This window comes from Podarcis cretensis (assembly GCF_951804945.1).
Source record: "Podarcis cretensis genome assembly, chromosome: 17".
Lineage (NCBI taxonomy): Eukaryota > Metazoa > Chordata > Lepidosauria > Squamata > Lacertidae > Podarcis > Podarcis cretensis.
Window position 1 is genome coordinate 38,508,882 of NC_137187.1, and position 22,002 is coordinate 38,530,883.

The 22,002-nt window shown below is 41.3% G+C and overlaps 1 protein-coding gene across 21 annotated transcripts in view; it reads right to left on the reverse strand.

Annotated features, from left to right (window-relative positions):
- The window catches only part of WNK3 (WNK lysine deficient protein kinase 3), an 85,364-nt gene that overhangs the window by 51,008 nt on the left and 12,354 nt on the right, over positions 1-22,002 (reverse strand). For all 21 annotated transcript variants that reach the window (XM_079959959.1, XM_079959960.1, XM_079959961.1 and 18 more), the window contains 3 exons: positions 18,917-19,570; positions 4,575-4,747; positions 1,964-2,184 (listed from right to left, as the gene is read on the reverse strand). In XM_079959959.1, coding sequence (XP_079816085.1) covers positions 1,964-2,184; positions 4,575-4,747; positions 18,917-19,438 — 916 coding nt within the window. In that variant the 5' untranslated portion in view covers positions 19,439-19,570. The remainder of the gene's footprint in view (positions 1-1,963; positions 2,185-4,574; positions 4,748-18,916; positions 19,571-22,002) is intronic.

A 22,002-nucleotide genomic window follows, 5' to 3' on the forward strand; every position in this document is an offset into this window, starting at 1 on the left:
GAGAAAAAGTAAAAAGAAGCCAACGTTTTTCCACATTTTGGACTGCTGCAGTCCACCAACAAGCATTCTGCAAGTGCTGCTGCTTTCCATGCAGTAGCATCCTATATACTGTTATAGATTTGGTGGGGGGACCCCCCTAAACCCTAGAAATTAATAAATGGTAGGATTTTGATTAACGGGGATATGTATGCAAGTACAAGCTGCCGAACTGTGCCAGACAAGGAATCCCTGGACTGGCTTATGCAAACCAGCCTGGCAAGCCTGGCAAAGAGCTAATCTGTTAACATGGCAAAATGGGTTGATGGGCTATCTGAGAGGGGTCCATTGGCCTGGTGAGATAGATGTTGCCAAGGTGATGGGGTGTGTGTTTGAAGTGACAGGAAAAGGGAGTCTTTAGCAAGCTGTTCCGGGAAGAAGGAGGAAGAAAGACGGGGATCCATCTTGGGCAGGCTGGCTGAAGGCTGGCTGGGAGAGATGCCTTAGATTCCATGGCTGCACTGCTGTGGGGGACAAGCCCCTCCTGAAATGACCATGGTGTAAGATCTGGACTCCCTCCATGCAGACTGAAGCTGTAAATAGGTGGATATGTCTTAAAGCTACGACAGTCCCCGCCGTGTCTCAATTCTCCAAAGGAACACAGACCCTAGGTGAGTGCCTGGAATCCTATGGACTCTTGCTACTGCTCAGCAGAGAGAGGGAGAGGCACCCAACTTTTGTAACGATACAAAATAGCGAACGTAATCTCTGAATGTGGATCCTTAGATAGCCAAACTGCTGCATTTCACACAAAAGAGGGAGATACTAGCTGTGGGGAAACAGCAAGTTTGGAAAAAAAACACACACCTAATAACAAAAATATATGAGGAGGTAAAATTAATTCAGTAACAACCAAGTACACTGTACTCAGTTGACATAGAATGCTAACTGACCATTAGAAGGAGGGACCAAAAAATTGCAGGAGAAACATGGCATAGAACATCCCAAAAGACAATATGACTGCCTAGAAAAATTTGCTGCAGATCCCACCTGTCCACCCTAATTCTGCATATTCTGACTTCCTGAAAAACCCCAAGGAGAAGAAAATAAAAAGAAACAATCATACTTCTATTCTATCAGAACCTCTAGCATTTGAATTAGGCATTTGACAAGCAAGTATCAGAAACAGAACTCTTTCAGTCATGGCATCCTTACTTTGGAATGCCCTACATAGCAAGGCCCTGATGGCTCCATCTATGGTGAAAGATCAAAGCTCAATGGTAGAGCATCTGGTTTGACTGGTTCAAACCTAGCTTCAATCCCTAGTATCTCCCAGGAATGACTGGGAAAGATTTTTTTCTGAAATGCAGGAAAGCGACTGCCAGTCAGTGTAGACAACACTGAGCAAGATGGAACAATGGTCTGACTCAGTATAAGGCAGCTTCCTATGTTCCTTCCTATGTTTCACAGTACGGACCTTTGGGGACTACGCCAATTGAATCATGGTTAAGGACTCTGTTATTAGTGTGCTTAGTCTTGTTATTTGTTTGGATTTATGTTTCACATGTATTCAAGTGAATTCATGTGAACAAGCCAAGGGGCTTCAACCTAGCAAATGGCCCATGAATGAATTCATGCAGATGAGTAACCATAATAAGGCAGCTCATGTATTAAGAGTCCACCCTTCAATCTCTAGATTTCAGTTATGAGGCAGCAGAATTCGGGTACTGAATTTAGGACCTAAAAACATTACACTGGAGTGTGTTAGAAATGTTTTTCATTTATGGTCAAAATCTTCCAGTGGATCAGAAGCATTACACTGGAACCAGTCAAGAGGCAGACTTTAGGAAGCCTGATCTTGAACTCTTTATGCACTATAGCAGTAGCACTGCTTGGATACAATTGCAGATTCCAGTCTCTACTGCGGACAAAGAGAGACACACCACAAGTGGCTCTCCAGTGGAGTACACAAACACACTATATTCACCAATGACACTCTTAGCGAACGATGTGCGCATTAAGGTGGCCAGTCCCAGATCGCCAATCTTCACTGAACCAGTGGGCCCCGTGATGAAGATGTTGTCACATTTCAAATCACGGTGGATGATAGGAGGGGTCCTTGTGTGCAGAAAATGCAGCCCTTTCAAGATCTGTCGGCACCAGCTCCTTAACACCTTTGGCTTCATGACTTTGAAACGCTTTAAGTACCTATGAGACAGAACACCACACCGCAGATGTTAACCACACCATCAAGTTAATCCACTTGCATAGTGCTTTCAATCAAGTTTCTGTGGAATTTTACACTGACACTTCAGTGATTCTGAGTAATATTCCAATAATATTAATAAGTTTTTGTGATGTTTGGGTTCTGCAGGATATCACAATGTGAGCAGGGGTTCCATAAATGAAAAATAATCACTGGGTTAGAATACCAAAAGATAAAGAGGGAGTCAGCATACTACAAGGAAATCTGTCTCAACTGTTTATAACAATCACATCTAATGTGCTATATGTGGGCCTTAGAATCATAGAATTGTAGAGTCCGAAGGGTCATGACCCCCGAGGGTCATATAATCCAACCTCCTGTATTGCAGGAATCCTGTCAACAGCTGTCCCTGAATGGGCATGAACCACCAACAACCAGACACTGACCTATGGCACCACTGTCTTGTGGAAATCTCAAGTGATCCATCATTTGACTGCCCAATTATTAATTTGGATATGCAGATGTTATTGTATTAATACAGTGCTTACATGCAGAAATCTGTGCTTACAAACAAAAACTGGAGTTTTTGGTGGACTATCTGCTCCCTCACATGTAAATCCACCTCTGCATTATCATCATCTGCAGGCCCTGCTTCCAGGGCCCTCCCCAGCTCAGAAGGAAGGTGGGTGGCTACTCGAGTCAGGACCTTTTCTGCTGTGGCACCTAGACTTTGGAATTCCCTGCCCAGCTATACGTAGTTGACAAGCACCCACTTTATGACATTTTCAGTTCCAATTTAAAAGGTCTCCCATGCCTTTGATATCTATTAAGCATGATTTAATTTCGTTTGTTCTCTAGCTATCAGCAGCATTCTTGGTTTTTGCTTCTATTACAAATTGTGCCTTTGATTGTTACATCCTGAGCCATTCAGCTCTCTTGGAGCTTAACAGAAGGCCCATTGATTTATACATCTCATACAGTAACTTATTGATGAGCCATAGGCCCTTTTCACAAGAGAGACCCACCATAAATTTGAAATTTCACACAGGTAAACTCACAAGTTCTCTTTTTTGGGGGGATCTTATAAATTCAAGTAGTAGCATCAATGTAAAAATGAAGTTATTTGACATTTTTAATTTATCCTAACAGCCTTAATTTTTGCTGCACAGTTTTCTACACCTGGGGGTGGGAAAGTAGTGGTAGAAATTAAAGAAGGACTAGACCAAAATTACAGAATAGGCTTCCGTCCCTCAGTCATACATTCCATCTTTCTTGTTACACGGTGTATTCCATAATATTCTTTTACACAGAATTTCTACATAGCAATGCTTTCTCAGCCCCAGTACAAAAATCCCAGCACATTTTCTTTCTTTCCTGATTATAACCAACTCACATAACGTATATGATCTGTCAGCTTGAAAACAGTAATCTCTAAAAATCAGTTAACTGCAGCAATTTTGCAATTTAGTTGATCTTCGCTGCTGCCATGGAACACTGACTCAAGAGACTTCTCAGTACAGTGCTGCCTCGCAAGACGAAATTAATCCGTTCCGTGAGGCTCTTCGTATAGCGGTTTTTTCGTCTTGCGAAGCAAGCCCATTGACAGCTTAGCGGATTAGCGCTATTAGCGGTTTAGCGGCTTATCAGCGGATCAGCTGATAAGGGGCTTATCAGCGGATCAGCTGATAAGTGGCTTAGGGCTTAGGAAAAGGGGGAAAAAAGAGAAAAAACCCCGGAGGAACTCGCAAGACATTTTCGTCTTGCGAAGCAAGCCCATAGGGAAATTCGTTTTGCGAAGCACCTCCAAAACAGAAAACCCTTTCGTCTAGCGGGTTTTCCGTCTTGCGAGGCGTTCGTCTTCTGGGGCACCACTGTACACTCTCCTATTTCTACCCCCATCCCACCCCAAAGAAAACTTAACCATCAATCGATGGCATCGATCCATGAAAGCAGCTAAAGAGGTTGACACACTGGTTATAATTTCTATAGAACTTTAAAAGGCTTATTTGTATTCAGTTTTTGTTTCCTTTATTCCACCTATCATATAAGGGTTTACCCAAGGCCAACCAATGAGTCTTGTGACTTTACAAGTCTGTGAATCTGAATGCCTCATATTCAAATTCAAAACTGTTTAGTGCACTGTACTGATATGAAGGAGATTTCAACCATACAGATTAATCAGCAAACCACCATGCCGCAGATGGGTAGCAAGATATTTACATATATCCCATATATGCCACAATGCAGCTCTGGTGCTAAGTGCCTAAACTTTGATGTGGCTGGCCTACAATACAACCACATAATTGGGGAGTGGGTGAAAACAGTCCTAGCAGGTGTGAATATACATTTTTTTAAAAAACACTATATCAAATTTGTGAAAGAAGAAACATACGTCTTCAGTGTTCCAGATGTCATCAGCTCAGTTACCAATACAATGCACTTCTTTCCTTTAACAGTTGATTCCCAGGAATCATAAAATCGGACAATGTTAGGATGTTGCAATCCCTTGAGCATCTCAGCTTCTTCTTTAAACCTCTGCTGCTCAGCTTTGGTCAGCTTCCTGTCCTAAAATGAAGAAAAGATGTACAAAGAATCACTACGTTATGTTGTGTGAGAATTATCAAGCATCTACTTAAACTTATGTCAAAACAAATTTGTTAGTATATCGGGTTCCATAAGACTCTCTCTTGGCTTTGGTGTAGCTGTTATTCCTGGTCTAGGTTGGTCAAGTATAGGTCACACTGCTGTTTTAAACACTCAGTGAGAGAGACACCAAACACGAGTGATAAAAGCAATGGGCGGTATCCAACAAAGCAGTTCAATTAACAGAAGGTCTTCCCTTTGTGAAACAGAAGAGAATCTCCTCCCCTTTCCTCTCCCCCTACACACATACACCTATGCCCTCCCCTTCCTCTGTTCTGGATTGTGTGAGGAAATCTAGAACAGGTTTAGGGAGTGCATGGGAAGAGGAGAGGAAGGGGGAACTTAGAATGCACCACTAGAAGTCCTACAGTATTTCGTTGGATACTGCCCAATGAATGGATATAGCCATAGTCAAGTCAGCAAAAAGAATGAAAAGTGCTGCTTCTAGAAATTCTAAGCTTCTAGAAATTTGTTTCGTGGGGAGCATTAAAGTAAGAAAAACATTCAAGAAAGTTTTCCCAGATGCCTTTGGTTTTTACACACTTGCAGATTATATATACTAAGCAGGACCCGACTGGCTCCCTGATATACTAAAAAACTGAAGGCTATGACGCAGCTTGGAAGCTGATTTGAATGAACATGGCAGAAGACTCCCCGCAAGTCTGTGCGATTTCAGGTAAAAGCTCCTTCTTTGGTTTACTCAATAGTGGCAGTGATGGCGAAGAAACATTATTTCTCCAACACTGCTGCATCCTCACAGTGTCATCCAATGGAGGTCCTTCTGGTGCCCTAAGGCCTTCTCTAGCTTGGCCAGGTATATGTGAATAAATCCTCAAGAGGCTTATTCTGACGCATTGTGGTGCCTGTCATTCTGAGGCCCTTCTCTAGCTCCCCCCCTCCAATTTTGGAGGGTAGCAACAAGAGAATGGGTCTTTTCTGTGATGGCTCCGATTGTGGAATGCTCTCCCCAGAAGGACTCCCCTGGTGCCATCATTATATGTCTTTAGACACCAGGAAAAAGCATTTCTCTTTACCCAGGCCTATGGCTATTAAATGATCTATGGCCTGTAAAAGTGTAGGGAAAGAGGAGTGTTATTAATATGTTTGTTTTACGATTAGGCTGTCTGTATGCTTTTTACTATGTTTTTATTATGTTTTTATCGTTGGTGTTTTGTAGTGCATTTCTGGTATTGTGCACCATCCTGGGATCTTTTGATAAAGGGAGGTATATAAATTATCATCATCATCACCACCACCACCACCACTTTGAGAATAGAAACCACTCATATTTGCCTTGACTTGGTCACCAGGGAAGGTAACCAGAGCACACGTAAGCTTGTTTCATTGGATGAATTTCAGCTGCTGGACAGAGTCCTTGGACATACAACCTATATACTTATACCCTTTGCTTTTCTTGGCTCATAATATCAAGCCAGGAAGAGATTGGACCAACACTTCCTTCAAAGAAGGGCTTCTCCAACCACCCTAGATGAAGAAGTTTTGCAACTCATCCTGAAAAATTCCCCTCTAAACCTAGTTGCAAATATTCCCTTCCTACCCCAAGTGCTTGAGTGGTAGGTTGCTGTGCAATCAGTTTCCTGGATGAGACTATCTAGGTCTATTTCAGTCCTGTTTTGTTCTAACACAGAGGTTGCTGGTCATTTTGGTGGATGAACTATGGAGTGATGCCACTCATCTGGAAGTCAAAATAAATTATTTTAATACTTGCTGAGTTCAGAACACTTTATATCAGTACCAGGCTTCTGATGATCTCTAACCTCCGTCAAGGACAAATGCAGCAAACTCAGCTCAACAGAACAAAACACTAACTCAACAGAGGATTCTGTGTTTAAGAGGAGGGTAAAAGTGTAAGATGTGCCTTGGGCTACGTTTCAACCTACTTCTGCCTTTATGATCTAAGTATTGAATCAAAATAAAACAGTTATGAATGCTGACCTAAGTTATACATAGGCAAATTATTTCCTTTTTCCTGCTACCGAAACTTCCAACTTGCCTTAACCCCAAACCAAACATTCAGGCAAAGAGGACAGACATGTACAACACACACACACACACACACACACACACACACACACACACTTTTAAGAGAACTCTCTCTTTACAAATAAAATACCACAAAATGCATCAGCCCTACTCAACATGACGGCAAATGAGTGATTGTAAGTTAACAATCCCCTTTAATTCCTTTGGCTGATGCTCAGTTAGCATAAATTTGGCAGCACATATATGCAGCAAAGCCAGGAAACACAATGAGAAAGGGAAGGAGCAATAATGGAAGGGACAGATGCCAAGAGGATGCAGTCTTCCCTCCACCCCCAACAGCCCAAGGAGAAGTGGGCACTGCTGGCCTCTTCACATCTGATGGGGCTCTGAACAGCCACTTCGCTCAACACAGTTCTACAGGAAAGACAAATCAAGGATCTCTGAACAACTCAATTGTTTTATGTGCCTATGTTCAAGTGATCAGCAAGCAACAATTTGCAAAATTAATGATGATGGGTGATTTTGCAAATCTGCAAACATTTTATTGTTTCCTTCAGGCTGGTTGAAATGCAACTGATTATAGAGTAATTGTTTTTGATGTTATTGACTTAATGCAACCAATTAAGTCATGCAACTTAACAGCTTGCAGTAAGAGCTGTTTGACAGTGGAACGGACTCTCTCAGAAAGTGGTAGACTCTCTTTCCTTGTACGTTTTAAAGCAGAGGTTGGCTGGCCATCTGTCAGGGATGCTTTGGTTGAGATTCCTGCATTCTTTGGGGGGTTGGACTAAATGACTTTCAGCATTCCCCCTAAAATTCCATAAAGAGATACTGTTGACACAGAAACTTGAACTCATGACATATGTAGTGCACCCAAAAAAAAATTCCCACACAAACGCACATTTAGCTTGGGGAGGAGAAAGAATATATTTGTACTTGCCATTTATTTTCCATTGACAATAATGAGTTTTGAATAGCACTCAGGAATCGGACACCATCCTTTTCCCATTGGTTCACACAAACTGAACTGGCATCAAAGGCCCCACCTAAAACTGCACTCCAAATTCACGCTAGGTTAATTTACAACAAGCAAGCTTTGTTTCAAATGGAACCTTTTGTTAATTGGTCAATTGCTGTCAACAATTCAGTTCCTGGTTAAACAGTTAGCTGATTATCCAGAATAACCACTGAGCCATAAGTCAAAAAGTAGGATGCAAAAGACAAATGCCATTTTTGGCTATGCAATCAGCAGAACCATCAACAAAGTTCAATGTGGTGCTAAGTGAAAGTCCCTTAGCCCTGTTGCACTAGCAGAATGGTTCTATTTTATAGTGTGCCTATGTTTATGTTCTTCTGTCCCTTGGACACCTGCTAGGTGACAAGCGACTAAGGAGTCAAATAAATAAAATAAATAAATAAATAAATGGGAAGGTGCAAGAAGCCAGCATGGTTCTTGTGACTGGTTGCACAACAGATGACTATAGCACAAATACTTCCTGTTGCACAACCAGTTTCACCAACTTCTGCTAGTGTAATAGTTGTGATGGATTTCATTTTGCCAAACCATTATTCTCACCCTTATGCTATCACAACAGCCTTTGTACTAGTGGTCAGAGAATGTGAAATCTGGACTATCATTTGCAAGACTCAGGAAAAGTACATAAGAACAGCCTGCTGGATCAAGCCAATGGAACATCTGTCTAGTTCAGGATTCTGTTTTCAGTGACCGACCAGATGCTAAGACCTGAGCATGATAGCATTCCCCAGTTGTGATTCCCAGCAACTGGCCTTCAGGGGCATACTGCCTCCAACTGAGGAGGTAAAACATAGCTAGTAGCATTTCACTGAGCACTAGCAAGACCTCACATGCAGTGCCATGTTCAGTTCTTGGCATTTCTGTTCCATGAAACATTAAGCTGGAAATAATTTAGAAAACAGTAAGTTTAGGTTAGAAAGCACACAGCATGAAGAAAGTTTGAAACAGCTCATTATATACGGCCTCAAGAAAAGGAGGCGGGGAGCTAATATGAGAGTTTTACAGATGTATCTCAAAAAATGAAAAACAGGGAATTGTTCATCCTGCCCAGAAGACAGGACAAGAAATAACCTACTGTAAAGTAGAATAAAGTTACATATTAGAAACAGCTTGCCAAATTGAAGAGCAGTTATCCTGTGGCATGAGGTACAGAAAGAAGATATGCTGTCTCCTACCTCAGAAATTAAGGCAGGCATCAGCTGGGGATGTTTTATGCTTAAGATGGTTGGACTTACTACTGTATAATGTCCTCACTTAGTTATAGAAAGGTGTATATGTTAGTGGGTGTCATGTAACAAAGTGCCTTGCTGAGACTACTCACTATAAGCTAAATATCCCCACTAATGCACTCCAAGCAAGCAGTTAAGCAGGTTTATCCATCCATAAACATAAAAATGGTTAATTGGCCCACCAAGAAATCAAGCCATTAGCAAAACAGGCACTGGAACAGGAAACTTTTCTGCTTCACTGAACTATATAATATGCTAATTTCTTTCCCTCCCTAACAACAGCATAGATTTTAAATCCTTTGTTTGTTTTGTTGTTCTTTTTAAAAAGGTGACAAGTTACAATGGCAAATTATCTGTTCGTACCATTTAGAGACAGTTTTATGCAAAATCTATTAAATTATGTAATGGTCTTATGCTTCCCTTTCTTAACTTATGCAATTGTCATTTTTTACTGTAGGTTTTAATCCCAAAGTCTCTTCTGTAGTTTAGCTGTCCAGGGTCATCTTTTATTTTCCATGACTAAATAAAAGAAACATATGCTTACTTAGCAAAAGAGGTCTCTTGTTCACTTATATAAGCCCACTGAGCTACAACCTCTTTGGAACATGGACCAGTGTTTGCATTTACACAGCATGTGCAATAATTATTAACATGATGGTTCTAACCATTAGAAACTAAAAACAATCATATACACTTTCAGCACTCGCTAACCCCAGTATGCAGAACAATCAAAGCTTCACAAGAGTTTTACAGAATTTTTCCCTCCATTTTTTGCAGATATTTGAAACGAAGGGCTGCAAATGGTTAAAGAATGCCACCCATGCTAATATAGATTTCTGCAGAAAGTGGGAAGTCAGTCCAGATCTTTCAATTTCTTTCATATATCATCTTCTCTTAAAAGCTGGTCCCAAGAAATAGTACAGAAACTGCAACATAGCCAGTCAGTTTGGGCTTATGTCATCAAGTCTAGCCTTTCTACTGCAAAGCTGCGCAATCCAAGCTAAGAACAGAAAGCCCCTGGGTGGCTTTGCACATGTAACCATATAGCACCACAAATCCTGGCTGTATTGGCTGACTGGTCAACAGAATAAAGGTAAAGGTAAAGGTAAAGGGACCCCTGACCATTAGGTCCAGTCGCGGATGACTCTGGGGTTGCGGCACTCATCTCACTTTATTGGCTGAGGGAGCCGGCGTACAGCTTCTGGGTCATGTGGCCATCACGACTGTCAGGGAACTGACATCGGAGCCAGAAGTGGAGGCAGGGCTCCCAAGCGATGCCGGAGAAGGACCAAGCAGGGAGAGAGGGAACTCAGAGGCTGGGGAAGGAAATCAGCGTAACACCAGGGATAAAGGGGGGCGGATGGGGGAATCGGAGAGGGGTCTCCAGGACTCTTCGCTGGAGACCAGCAGGGAGAGCACAGGTCCTCCTCTGCCCACACCCACCCTGCGCAGAAGACTTCCGCGCAGGGAAAGTAGGCGTAGACTTGGCGTCAAAGAGCTTCTGTGCTGGAAGAAGTTTAAGAAACGCCCACTGACGGATTCTGCTAGCAACTGAAAGCCACGAAGTGAAGGGCTGTCCAGCCAGGAAAGGTTTAAACAGGCTACCTAGTCAGGAGTGGCGGCAACTTACGCACGAGCAACCCCCATACAACCATTACAACGACTAAGTCACTTCTGGCAAACCAGAGCAGCGCACAGAAACACTGTTTACCTTCCTGCTGGAGCGGTACCTATTTATCTACTTGCACTTTGTGCTTTCGAACTGCTAGGTTGGCAGGAGCTGGGACCAAGCAACGGGAGCTCACCCCGTCGCAGGGATTTGAACCGCCGACCTTCTGATCAGCAAGCCCTAGGCTCAGTGGTTTAACCCACAGCACCACTCGCGTCCCTTATGGTCAACAGAATACCTTCCCATAAATCACTCCATGTCTGCCAGCAATTACAATCCATACAGATATTAAAATCTGTAGGGAGCAGCTACATACATTGTTCTACTCTTGATAACTACCATTACTGCTTTAACCAGCTTATCTGAGAATTAAGCAGACCTCTGTCACCAAACTTTCTTTTCCTTCCACATAAGTGTCTGATGCTTTGTAAGACATCCCAATGTCAGTCACTCTTTGCAGTTGCAAAGACAAAACTTTTCCAACAGCTTTGGAAGAAAGACAAAGAGCCACTGTTTACTTAAGTGCTGATCACCTGCCTATGAGGCCAATTTCCATGACTAGTTCAGTTTCGATGTTTCCTTTTTGTTGATTACCTTTTAAAATGACTGATGTTCCAACATAATCTCTTACATTTTAATAAGCCAAAATAAACAATAGTCTAAATGGCACTCAGAAGATCTGATAGCTGCTTAATATTGGAGGGCAGAAGGGCAAACATTTTGCCTGGCTTAAAAAATATAAGTGATGGAAGATGGGGGCCATATAGGCAACTGATGAAAAGCAGAAGGTACTTATGCTTGTAAAGTCTTACATTCATCTTCATTTTCTAAAATTAAAGATTTGCTTTCCTTATTCCATGTGGTGAAATATCTCTTTAAATGTAGTAAAATAATGAATTTATGGTCTTGTTGGTATTGCCACCAATTATATGATCTACCCTTACTGAATCCATGTTTTGAGACCATATTACTTTTTGAATCAATTTCTCATACAAGCAACTCTTAACTTGCAGGGGGGTTATGCTGTGGGGATATTGCCTAAAGCCAAAATTGTGTATAGTCAAAACATGTTGGGTTCCAATTGGATTCAGTGGTGGATGGGACTGCTAAAGTCTCTTTCCACCTCTTATTGATTTTTTTTTTGTTCAGTGTGCAAAGCTCAACATGCACAAGTTAAATGTGCATAAATTACAAGTAGAAAAGAGAACACTTTTAATTAATCTGATCTTTTATTGAACCAACTTCCTGTTGATAAAGAGCTCTAAGTAACTGGAAGGTATGCATGTGTCTTCAACAACAGAAGAGAATCTAATAAAAAGAATCATTTTATATGTTTTGTATTTCTCATTTTACAGTGCCAGTGAAGTGCTTCACTCGGGAATAAAAATTACCAGACACAGGAACCAATATTGGATACTTCCGTTTAGCAAGACCATAAACAGTTAAGTTACAGATAGGTAGCCGTGTTGGTCTGCCATAGTCAAAACAAAATAAAAAAATTCCTTCCAGTAGCACCTTAAAGACCAACTAAGTTAGTTCTTGGTATGAGCTTTCGTGTGCATGCACACTTATCTGAAGAAGTGTGCATGCACATGAAAGCTCATACCAAGAACTAACTTAGTTGGTCTTTAAGGTGCTACTGGAAGGAATTTTTTTATTTTGTCATAAGCAGTTAAATCTGCCATTATGTAGAAGGCAGAGTTTTTTTAAAAAAAATGTGAAAGCAAAGGATTCCATGCTAAATAGATTGCAAAAAACAATGTGAGCATAGTGGTCAGCTGCAAACGTGCACTAGAATTACACGTTTAGCTGTTAGTGCTGCTGCTAGTCAAAGCTTTCAGAGGGGAGAGCAACCTTCATGCTGTTCCTACATGACTTTTTTTTCTTATTTAATTTCCAACCAACAGGGATGTAATTTCCTTTTGAAAAGACATACACATGCTGGAAAGAAGCACTAAGAAGCTGTTCCAATGGACTGGCACTCAGTTCCAATACTTATCGCAGTCATTCAGAAAGGAAGACAATCAGGTCAAGGAGAGGCATTCCTCCTCACACTGCTGCCTCTGTCCCCCTCCGTAGGGAGTCACCTGCCGCCACCACCACACGTCTCTTCCTTCCCTGGGGAGCAGCAGGAATTCTGTACGCTGTGCCTTTCACTGCCACCTCAGTGTCTTCTGAGATCTGCAACCACTGTTCTTGCTCCTCTGGCCAAGAATCAGTGTCCGAGGTGAGGGCATGAAATTGATTTTGTAGTTCTGGAGATACAGTATGGCTCCTGACAGTCAATTTAAATAAGGCATGAGTGATCACACCAAGGGGTTGTATTCAACAAATTTTCATTCAGAGTAGATCCACCATGACTAACTTAGGTCCATTAATTTCTTGCACCTACTTCATATAAGGGTTAGATGAATACAGCCCCAAGTTTCCCTCCCACAAAAGAGGCACCATTGGCATATCAGCTTAAATTGGGCAAACTCTGCCACCTGACCATCCAGATCAAAGCCAGGTCCAGGAGCATTCCCAGGCTGTGGACCTGATTTTCCATGGTGAGTCTAATCCCATCCCAAACTAGCTGCATCACTATCCCAGGATTACTAGTCCTATCAACCAAAAACACCTCTATCTTGTCTGGATTGAATATCACTTAGACAGCTACCACCCAGAAGTTGATTAAATCCCAATTTGTTAGCTGATGTTTGATCCTACACACCAGCTCAACATGTTCTCCTTGATAGAAAAGGACATTTAGCTTACTGATGACTCCATGCCCCCAACTCTTCAGACAACCCCTTCCAGTTATGTAGATGCTATACAGCAAGATGGAAATCTGTGGAATGCCATAAACCAAGCTGCCTTGAGGGTTTTGTTGAAAGGTGTGTGTGTGTGTGTGTTTATTATTTTATTTATAAATACATATATAAATAAACCAGTAGAGGTTAGTGCTCACTGAGACTGATAGGGCAGAAGGTAGGGAGGTAGACATTACGCGGAGCCACCACAGAAAAGTCCCACCTATGCACCACCACCCTCTGAACTTTTTCAGGTCGACATAATTAATCCGGAAGTAATGAATTAAGTGGAGTGTGTGAAGCAAGGATGGATGGAACACACATTTCATTCTCCCTCCTTCCCATGTTGTCTCTAAGTGACTGTGGTTATGTGCATCTTTGGAACATGAAAAATAACAGTTGCTATGGTGACCTGTCCTTGGGATCACAGAGGGCAGGAAGAGTTTAAAAAAACTTATTTTAATATATCCTGCTTATTGAGGAACTTCCTCCACAGAGCAGTTCATTATTTCCAATAAAAACCAACTCTACCTGTTAATAAAATATAAAAATACAATGCAGCTAAAAAAAAGTGATGGAAAAATGCTTTGAAAAGTGTGGGAGAGCAATCATTTGATGCAATGTCATATAACCTCTATGCAAATCAATCATTCCAAACGAAAGCTCAATAAACAGCCCATCTCATCTAACCTCCCCCCGAAAATGTGCAAACAAAGCAGGACAAATGCTCAATAAACAGGCTACTGTATCTGGAAGTGATCTAGGTCTGACATTCATGTATAAAACATCTTTTAATCTTGTCAGTGCTGGGATGTATATTTGACTTAATTACTTCCTTACCTGCAATGCACACAAGGAAAGAGGAATTAGCATGGAAAGTTTCTGGGGCAAACTTTGAGATGGATTTAAAATAGATTCTGACAGTAAAGTGGGCAATGAGTTATTACGGCTGATAAAGTTAAAGCAACCCCAGCAAAAGCGAGCAGATGCAGTCTAGCATTAATCATCTCTAAGCCCTAGAATGATCACAAGTACCAAAAGATTTGACTAAAGGTTATGCAGCACTTCTCATACTGCACTTTTCAAGAAGCCTTACATCTTCCTGCAAATATGTCATCCACTTTTTATTGATGGGGCACAGAAAAAGGATACATTCCAGTCCCACAGCAATGTAATAGCGAGTCCAAGAATAAAACCCAGGTCTCCTGACAATGTTCTACCCTTAAACAATTTGGGCAGGGATAGCAAAAGCATTCTTCACAGAGAGGTGGCCAGCTATGGAATCTGCTACCACAGCAAGAGTTCAGAGCTAAAATGCCTTCATCTATATTTTAAGAAAAGAGCCTATATAAGCTTTGCAGACCAACAATACTTGGAGTTGATTCACAACCAAGATCTGGGGTCAAACACGTTCCTTAAGCTTGAGGACCAGAATTTACTTTCATTCAGTAATTAATGAGTTAAAAATATAGCTAGTAACATTTTTCATAAACACAATAAGTTTAATTCTGATGCTTCCAATAGGGCTTACTTTGAAATAAATATATTTAAAAGTAGGTCTAAGTAACAAACATACCACCTGAAATTCTCACATATTGTATTTATTGTTTTGATATTGTATCCAAACAAACAGCCCTGCTAAATTACTCTTTTAATGTGCTCAGGACAATGCTGGAGGAAAGAATATAGATTGCGGTGCTGGATCAATGAGTGTTGTAACTGATAAGGCTACAAATATGGCACAGCATAAGCTTTGCTTTAAACTCAGCCAGCACTGCAGAGGAGCTGTTTAGATGCATGGCATGGAAAATTCTGATGAGCTTAGGCTAAACTAGCTGTGGAGGAGATTAAACCAATTATTAGGCATTCAGTAGTTATTCCACCACCCACTGATGGGTATATGGGGGCGGGTGAGGGAACAACCACACACTGTTTTTTGAATCATAGCTACTCAAATCAATTTTCCATTACAAAGAAAATGCAAGCAATGACCCGGCTTGCTTTAAAATGGTACTTTCCCTCTGAATGGTCTTTCTAATGCATTCACCTGCTATTCACATAATATGCTTAGTCCTCTATTACAGTCTATCTGTTCCAAAGCAGGACAACTATGGGGGCACAATAGAATCAGAGAGTTGGAAAGTTGGAAGGGAGACCCCCCGAGGTTCATGAGAGCCAGTGTGGTGTAGTGGTTAAGAGCGGTAGTCTCGTAATCTGGTGAACCGGGTTCGCTTCCCTGCTCCTCCACATGCAGCTGCTGGGTGACCTTGAGCCAGTCACACTTCTTTGAAGTCTCTCAGCACCACTCACCTCACAGTGTTTGTTGTGGGGGAGGAAGGGAAAGGAGAATGTTAGCCGCTTTGAGACTCCTGAAGGGGAGTGAAAGGCGGGATATCAAATCCAAACAAACTCTTCTTCATCTGGTCCAACCCCACATCCAGTTTATTATTACAGAACAGGTAAATAAACTACCTTTGACAATAGAGATGCCAAACATTGTAAGAGTCCTGCTGGATCAGGGCCCACCTAGTCAAGCAGCCTGTTTCCCAGAGTAGCCAAGTATCTGTTTCCAAGAAATTTGCTAGCAGGCAACAGCTCTCCCACTTTCCTTCAGCAACAGGTTTTTGAACCTGGAAGTTCCTTTAAGCTATAATGGCTAATAGCCTCTGATAGGCCCATTCACCAGGAATTTGTCTAGTCCCTTTTTAATATCCTCACCCCAAAGTCTATTTGTGTCTTGTTTGCTGCCACCTCCAGAATGCTTTGCTGGCATAAGTGGGTAGAATGGCAAGATGTAAACAATAGAATTTCTGCATCTTTCATTGTTTTGAGTTTTTGGTCATCCCTGCTCCTTCCAAAATGCCACCTTTTACACACAACTATTAAAGTTACAGGCCCCCCATCAAGTGAATAAATAAAAATACTTTAGTAAATGTAGAAATAATCAGGATATTTGAAATTGAAATTCTCGCGGAGGTCATTTGGATGATGTATGTTGTGGCGCTTTCTAGCGATGCAACTGTCAATCCAACTGAGCGATAGGCATGGCTTCTGCCAACTGACCAGTCACATCACAGGTAATTTGGTTCTGGAAGCTTCTCATAGTTTCCAGCATTTTCTCCTGAAAGCAAGCACCTGCAGGGCCTGTGTAGAAACAAGTGGAAGTTTCTCACAGGCTATTTATACCACAGAAAGCCCTCAGGCTTTGTCAATGATATAGTTTAGTTTATTCAAGTTCAGAATTCAGATTGGTGCAGAGTTCATAGCTTACATTTGTTGTTGTTACGGTCAGAGGGGGGATGTAATTTAAAGTAATTTTAAAGAACTGTTGTTGAGACATTTCATTCTGAATCTGCTAGACAGAGCCAGACAGAGGATGATGGCAGATGGGTGCCCTGCCCCCCCCCAATAAATCCTGGCTACGCCCATAGTTACAGGAACCTTTCCCTTTTTAAAAAACTGGTCATCCTGTGGCAGGAATATTGTCTGAAACTTGGCAAAGAGCACTACAAATGAACTGCACACAAAAGGTTTCACCTGCATTTGGAAAAAAGCATCTTGTGACACTCACACCAGCCATAACACCACGGCCCACTTGCAGCTCTATCCTGTTGGCAAGCATAGCAACCAAGGGGCAAAAGTGGTGGTGTTTAACAGACCTGGAAGGAAGCAAAGACTTAAGAATGAATGTGGACACATAGGCATGAGCAACATCAGCAGAACTACTGTCTGTAAAGAGAAGTGAGTGACAACAGTAGACCTGGAGAAGAAGAAGCAATTTTTTAAAGAACCCAGACGTAGCTAAGAGTGCTCCCCTTATGTTAATGGACTTCAGCTCCCATCTGCCTCAGGCAGCACAGCTAATGGTTGGAAATGATAGGAGTTGTAGTCCAACAACATCTAGAACACACCAATTTGGCTACTTCTGCATCATTATTCATCCATCCCTCAGTAATGTTTCCATACACATGATGCCAACATTTGATGAGGCCTTTTCCTAAAATAATCCTAGGGACAAGTTCTATCTGAATAGGACAGAACAGAAGTGGAGGAGGAGGCAGGAGCCTAAAGTAAGGGTCAAGATATAGCAAAGGACAGAAGCTATGGAAGCAAGAGATGGATAGAGGGCAAAAGCAAAGAGGGCAAGGGAAAGCAATGTAGGCAATGTCTAGTTGAGAATGGAAATTGAGGCAAGCACTTTCCTGAGCAATTAGTGTATACTCCAACTTTATGGCCACATTTCGACATATACTTCCATCACTGGGAGAACATCCCACTAAGATAATAGTCTGAAGGTACATGATACTTCAACTCCTAAATTAGAGGAAACCACCCATTAATAGTGTCTGCTTAGGAAACCACTCAGAAACCATATGTAAACCATGTATTTATAAGCAATTATTTCCCGTGCTTACTTATAAATAAATATTGATTAGTCAGTTGGTTTGTGAACTAGTGAAAAAAAGAAATTCCTTGCTATCTGAGATACTCACAATATTATACATTATAAAAGTCTGTATAAAGTAATACCAACTCAGGTGAGATCCTATCATAGGCAAGGAATGTAGCCAAGGGGTGCTGAAATTCAGTGCTTTAAAAAACGTACTGAAGCCACAACAAAACCCAGTTCTGTTGACAATTTGCATAAATTTACTTAACATGTGTACTTTATTTGGTGCAGTTTATCTATTTGGGAGGGGGTAAGCACTGCATGATTGGATGTTTTCCCAGTTTATGACATGAACTGAGTAAAAGGTGTCAAAATTGTTAATAGTTCAGAAGTGGCAATGAAGTGCAGGAGGCAGAAGTAGTGGAAAGACCTGTGGCCCAACAATTGCAGATTATCTCTGGCTTCTAAGAATTTAGCAGAAATAGCAATACAGTAGTACCTTGGGTTAAGTACTTAATTCGTTCCGGAGGTCCATTCTTAACCTGAAACTGTTCTTAACCTGAAGCACCACTTTAGCTAATGGGGCCTCACGCTGCTGCTGTGCCGCCAGAGCACGATTTCTGTTCTCATCCTGAAGCAAAGTTCTTAACCCGAGGTACTATTTCTGGGTTAGCGGAGTCTGTAACCTGAAACGTCTGTAACCTGAAGCATATGTAACCCGAGGTACCACTGTATATTATTATCTGTAACAATGAAGACTAGTAACTTGTTCTTTTAAAAAATGCAAGCCAGCTTTCTCAAGATGCCATACAAGTTGCTAGTTCCTGCATTAGAAGCCTCTGCAGTATGACCACTCTAGTCATGTTGGTTTCTGGATATCCCAAAATGTACCTCTCAAAAGCTGGACAAAGTTAGCCCTTCTGAACACCAGACAGACACATGAATGACCGATGGAACTCATCTACACTAACCTGCAATTCACACCAAGCAACTTCTACCCAGGTTTCTGTGTCCAGGCCCTTGAACACTGTTTTGAAGGCCCCTCTCCCCAGCTCAATGTCGAATTTCAGAAACCTTCCTCCAGGCGATGTAGCCACAGCCTTCATCTCGGCCTCCTCTTCTATTTCTTTCTTGGTTCTTTCCTTAGAAGCTTCCAAATTCACCTTCGAGCCATGTTCACATCTGGCCTCCTGGCCTGCCACCAGACCGCTGGAAGAAAGATGAGCCACCCTCTGGTCACCCACCACAAACTGCTCCTGTTCATCCTTTGGAGTGGGTTCCAAGGCCTTTTCATCCTCCATTATCTCCACACTCTTTCGGAAAAACCTTTTCCTCTCTGTAGTTGCCCCAGAGGCAGGTGTGTTGACATCCTCTTTGGTCCTGGTCTCCATGGTCAAAGGGGCAACAGCAGAGGAGTCCCTACCTTCCAAAGAGACTCCATCAGGTTTCTCTGATTCCTCTGTGCTGGCTGATTCACCAGAGTCCGTAGCCATGACACAGCAGAGCCTTGGCACTTGGATATGTTAAGTGTTTCCCTTCCCTCTTCACTTCAGGCACATCATGAGTAACGGCAATGTTACCAGGACTTATTTCCTCTCAGATTATCATAAGATTCCCATGGCAACCTGTAACAAGAAGGAGGGGAGGGAAAACAGGATCATTTTAGAAAGTGAAATACGAAGCAGCCAGCCACCAAAAACGCAGCTTTCACTTAATTAATCTGGTTTTCCTTAATCCCAGCAACACAAACCTATTTGCTCTTCCTCTTTTTTTGCTGAAACTTTATTATTGCTTTAAACTCAATGAGAGTTACATGCAATATAGATCAAATCATACACAATAATGGCTTCAATATATTCTGTTACATCAAGTATACTGTATACAAAAGCACTGATTGTTTGACGTACAAAAAGAACTTGCTGACCTAAGTATCTCTCCTCCCCTCCTACTCAACTATTGTAAATTAGTTCACTCAGTTGCCAAAGCCGAACTAATGCTAACATTCTCAAATACACCTTTCCTGTTGGTCATCTCTCACTTTATTATTTGTATTACAAAGTACTGCATTCACCTAAACAAATATCAAAATTCCAATTCTTATTGGATGCTTAGAAAGGCCAGTGAATATTGTGGCCTCACACTATATAAAAACATTTTTTCAAGCCTACCTCCATGCAAAAAACTTTCAAACAGAAAGAAATTAGGAAGTATGTACATACACACACAGGAATCATATTGCTTCCACTGGGTCATACAAGGGAGCAAGGAACAGAACCCCCAGTCTGTTGATCAAAAATCCTAATACTGTACTGCCATTTATCTGAGGCAGTGTATGTATCTAAATTGACATATGCTGCCTCAGAACAACAGAAACCAACTAGCAGCTTTTCTTAGACACCACTCCCCTTATGTCCTGCCCTTACCACAATTGCTCCTTATAAATTAACTGAAAGAAGTACTTCTATTCTCATGTTATGAATGTGCATTGTGGATGCTTAATAATTAAGTCCGGATAAACTGGTATTTCCTGCTAGCATGTTGTATTATGAAGGTAGCACTGTGGCCACTGTGCTTGGGATTTTGAATGCGGTTTTGAGGCTTTTTTTAACAGCTTTCAAATGTAAAAAAGAAAAAAATCAATTGTTCAATGGAAATGCATTTAATCAGCTAGCATACAACAACAACAAAGCTTCAAGCAAATGGATGAGTTAATGGACTCCCTTTAAAACCCTCTAGATACTTGCAGTCATATGCCAAGTTTATTTACAAATATGTACTGTACTGCAACAAAGGCACATCTACTTGGCTTCCCTTCACCTTACTTTGTAACCAGCTCATCAAAGGCTTTTAAATATATAATTTGTTTCTGAAATAATTCAGTCCAACCATGCTGTTTTATCAAAGTTTAATCTTGGGGAAGTAGGGAAGACAATGTATTCATTTTAAACAGAGCTAGCTGAAACCTCGTGGTTCATTCAGCAGCTAAGTAGAATGTACCTGACAGAAGGCTCCTATGAAGCTATTATCACAGCATGTCTACGGGAAACTATTTTGCAGTTCTCCTGAGCATCTTTTAAAGACAAAAAGTATCTGGTCCCTGCTAAATAAATATTCCTTTGTGAAAGCATATTCTGAATGTGAGCTTTCAATATGGGAAGAAATATAACACAAGGGAGGGGGAAAGAAAACAAATATTTGAACTATCTCACAAAGCAACCATGAGTTAAAGCATTCTTTTCCGTCAACAATCTCAGTTCACTTTTGAGCAACATTTCATAATTACAGACCAGGTAAAAATATTCCGTTGAAGTATATTTCAAAGACTCAGAAATAAAAAGCAACCTTCCTTTTTAGTAATCTCATAAATAGTCCTGGAGGACACCAGGCTGCGGAAGTGTGGTTTATCCCAAGCAGGAAACTAGGGACAGTAGAATCATCAAATGACAAGCCATTAAAAGGAGCCAGTGGAGTGCTGATTAACAGCGGTGGACTAGGACTGGGGGACCAGGGTTCAAATTCCCACTCAACCAGAAAGTTTATGGGGTGATCTGGGGTTTGTCACCATCTTTCAGCCTAATCTATCTCACAGGAATTTCTGTGAGTATAAAATGGGAATGAGGGAACTGTGTGTGCCTCCTTGAGCTCCTCTGAGAATGAGATATAAATGAAATGAAATGAAATGAAATGAAATGAAATAAATAAATAAATAAATAAATGTGCTGAAGATGGATAAGAAAATTGTACTGGAGTCTAAATGAATTCTGTCTTTACTGAAGAAACTTTTGGAGAGCTACCTGTACCTGAACAACTGTGTTGGCGGATTGCATCAGACTAACTATGTCAAATATTTTTAGATGTGGTTTTAGTACTGATTGTCAAGTTCAAAACTGGCAACTTATTGAAGCTGGATGGCATTCACCCAGAGTTAAAAGGAACTCAAGTATGAAATTGCTGATCTTTTACAAAAAGTATGTGACTTATCACTAAGTTATATATTTAAACTGGAAGGTAGTCAAAGCAATGCCAGTTTTTTTAAAGGTAGACCAAGGATATTACA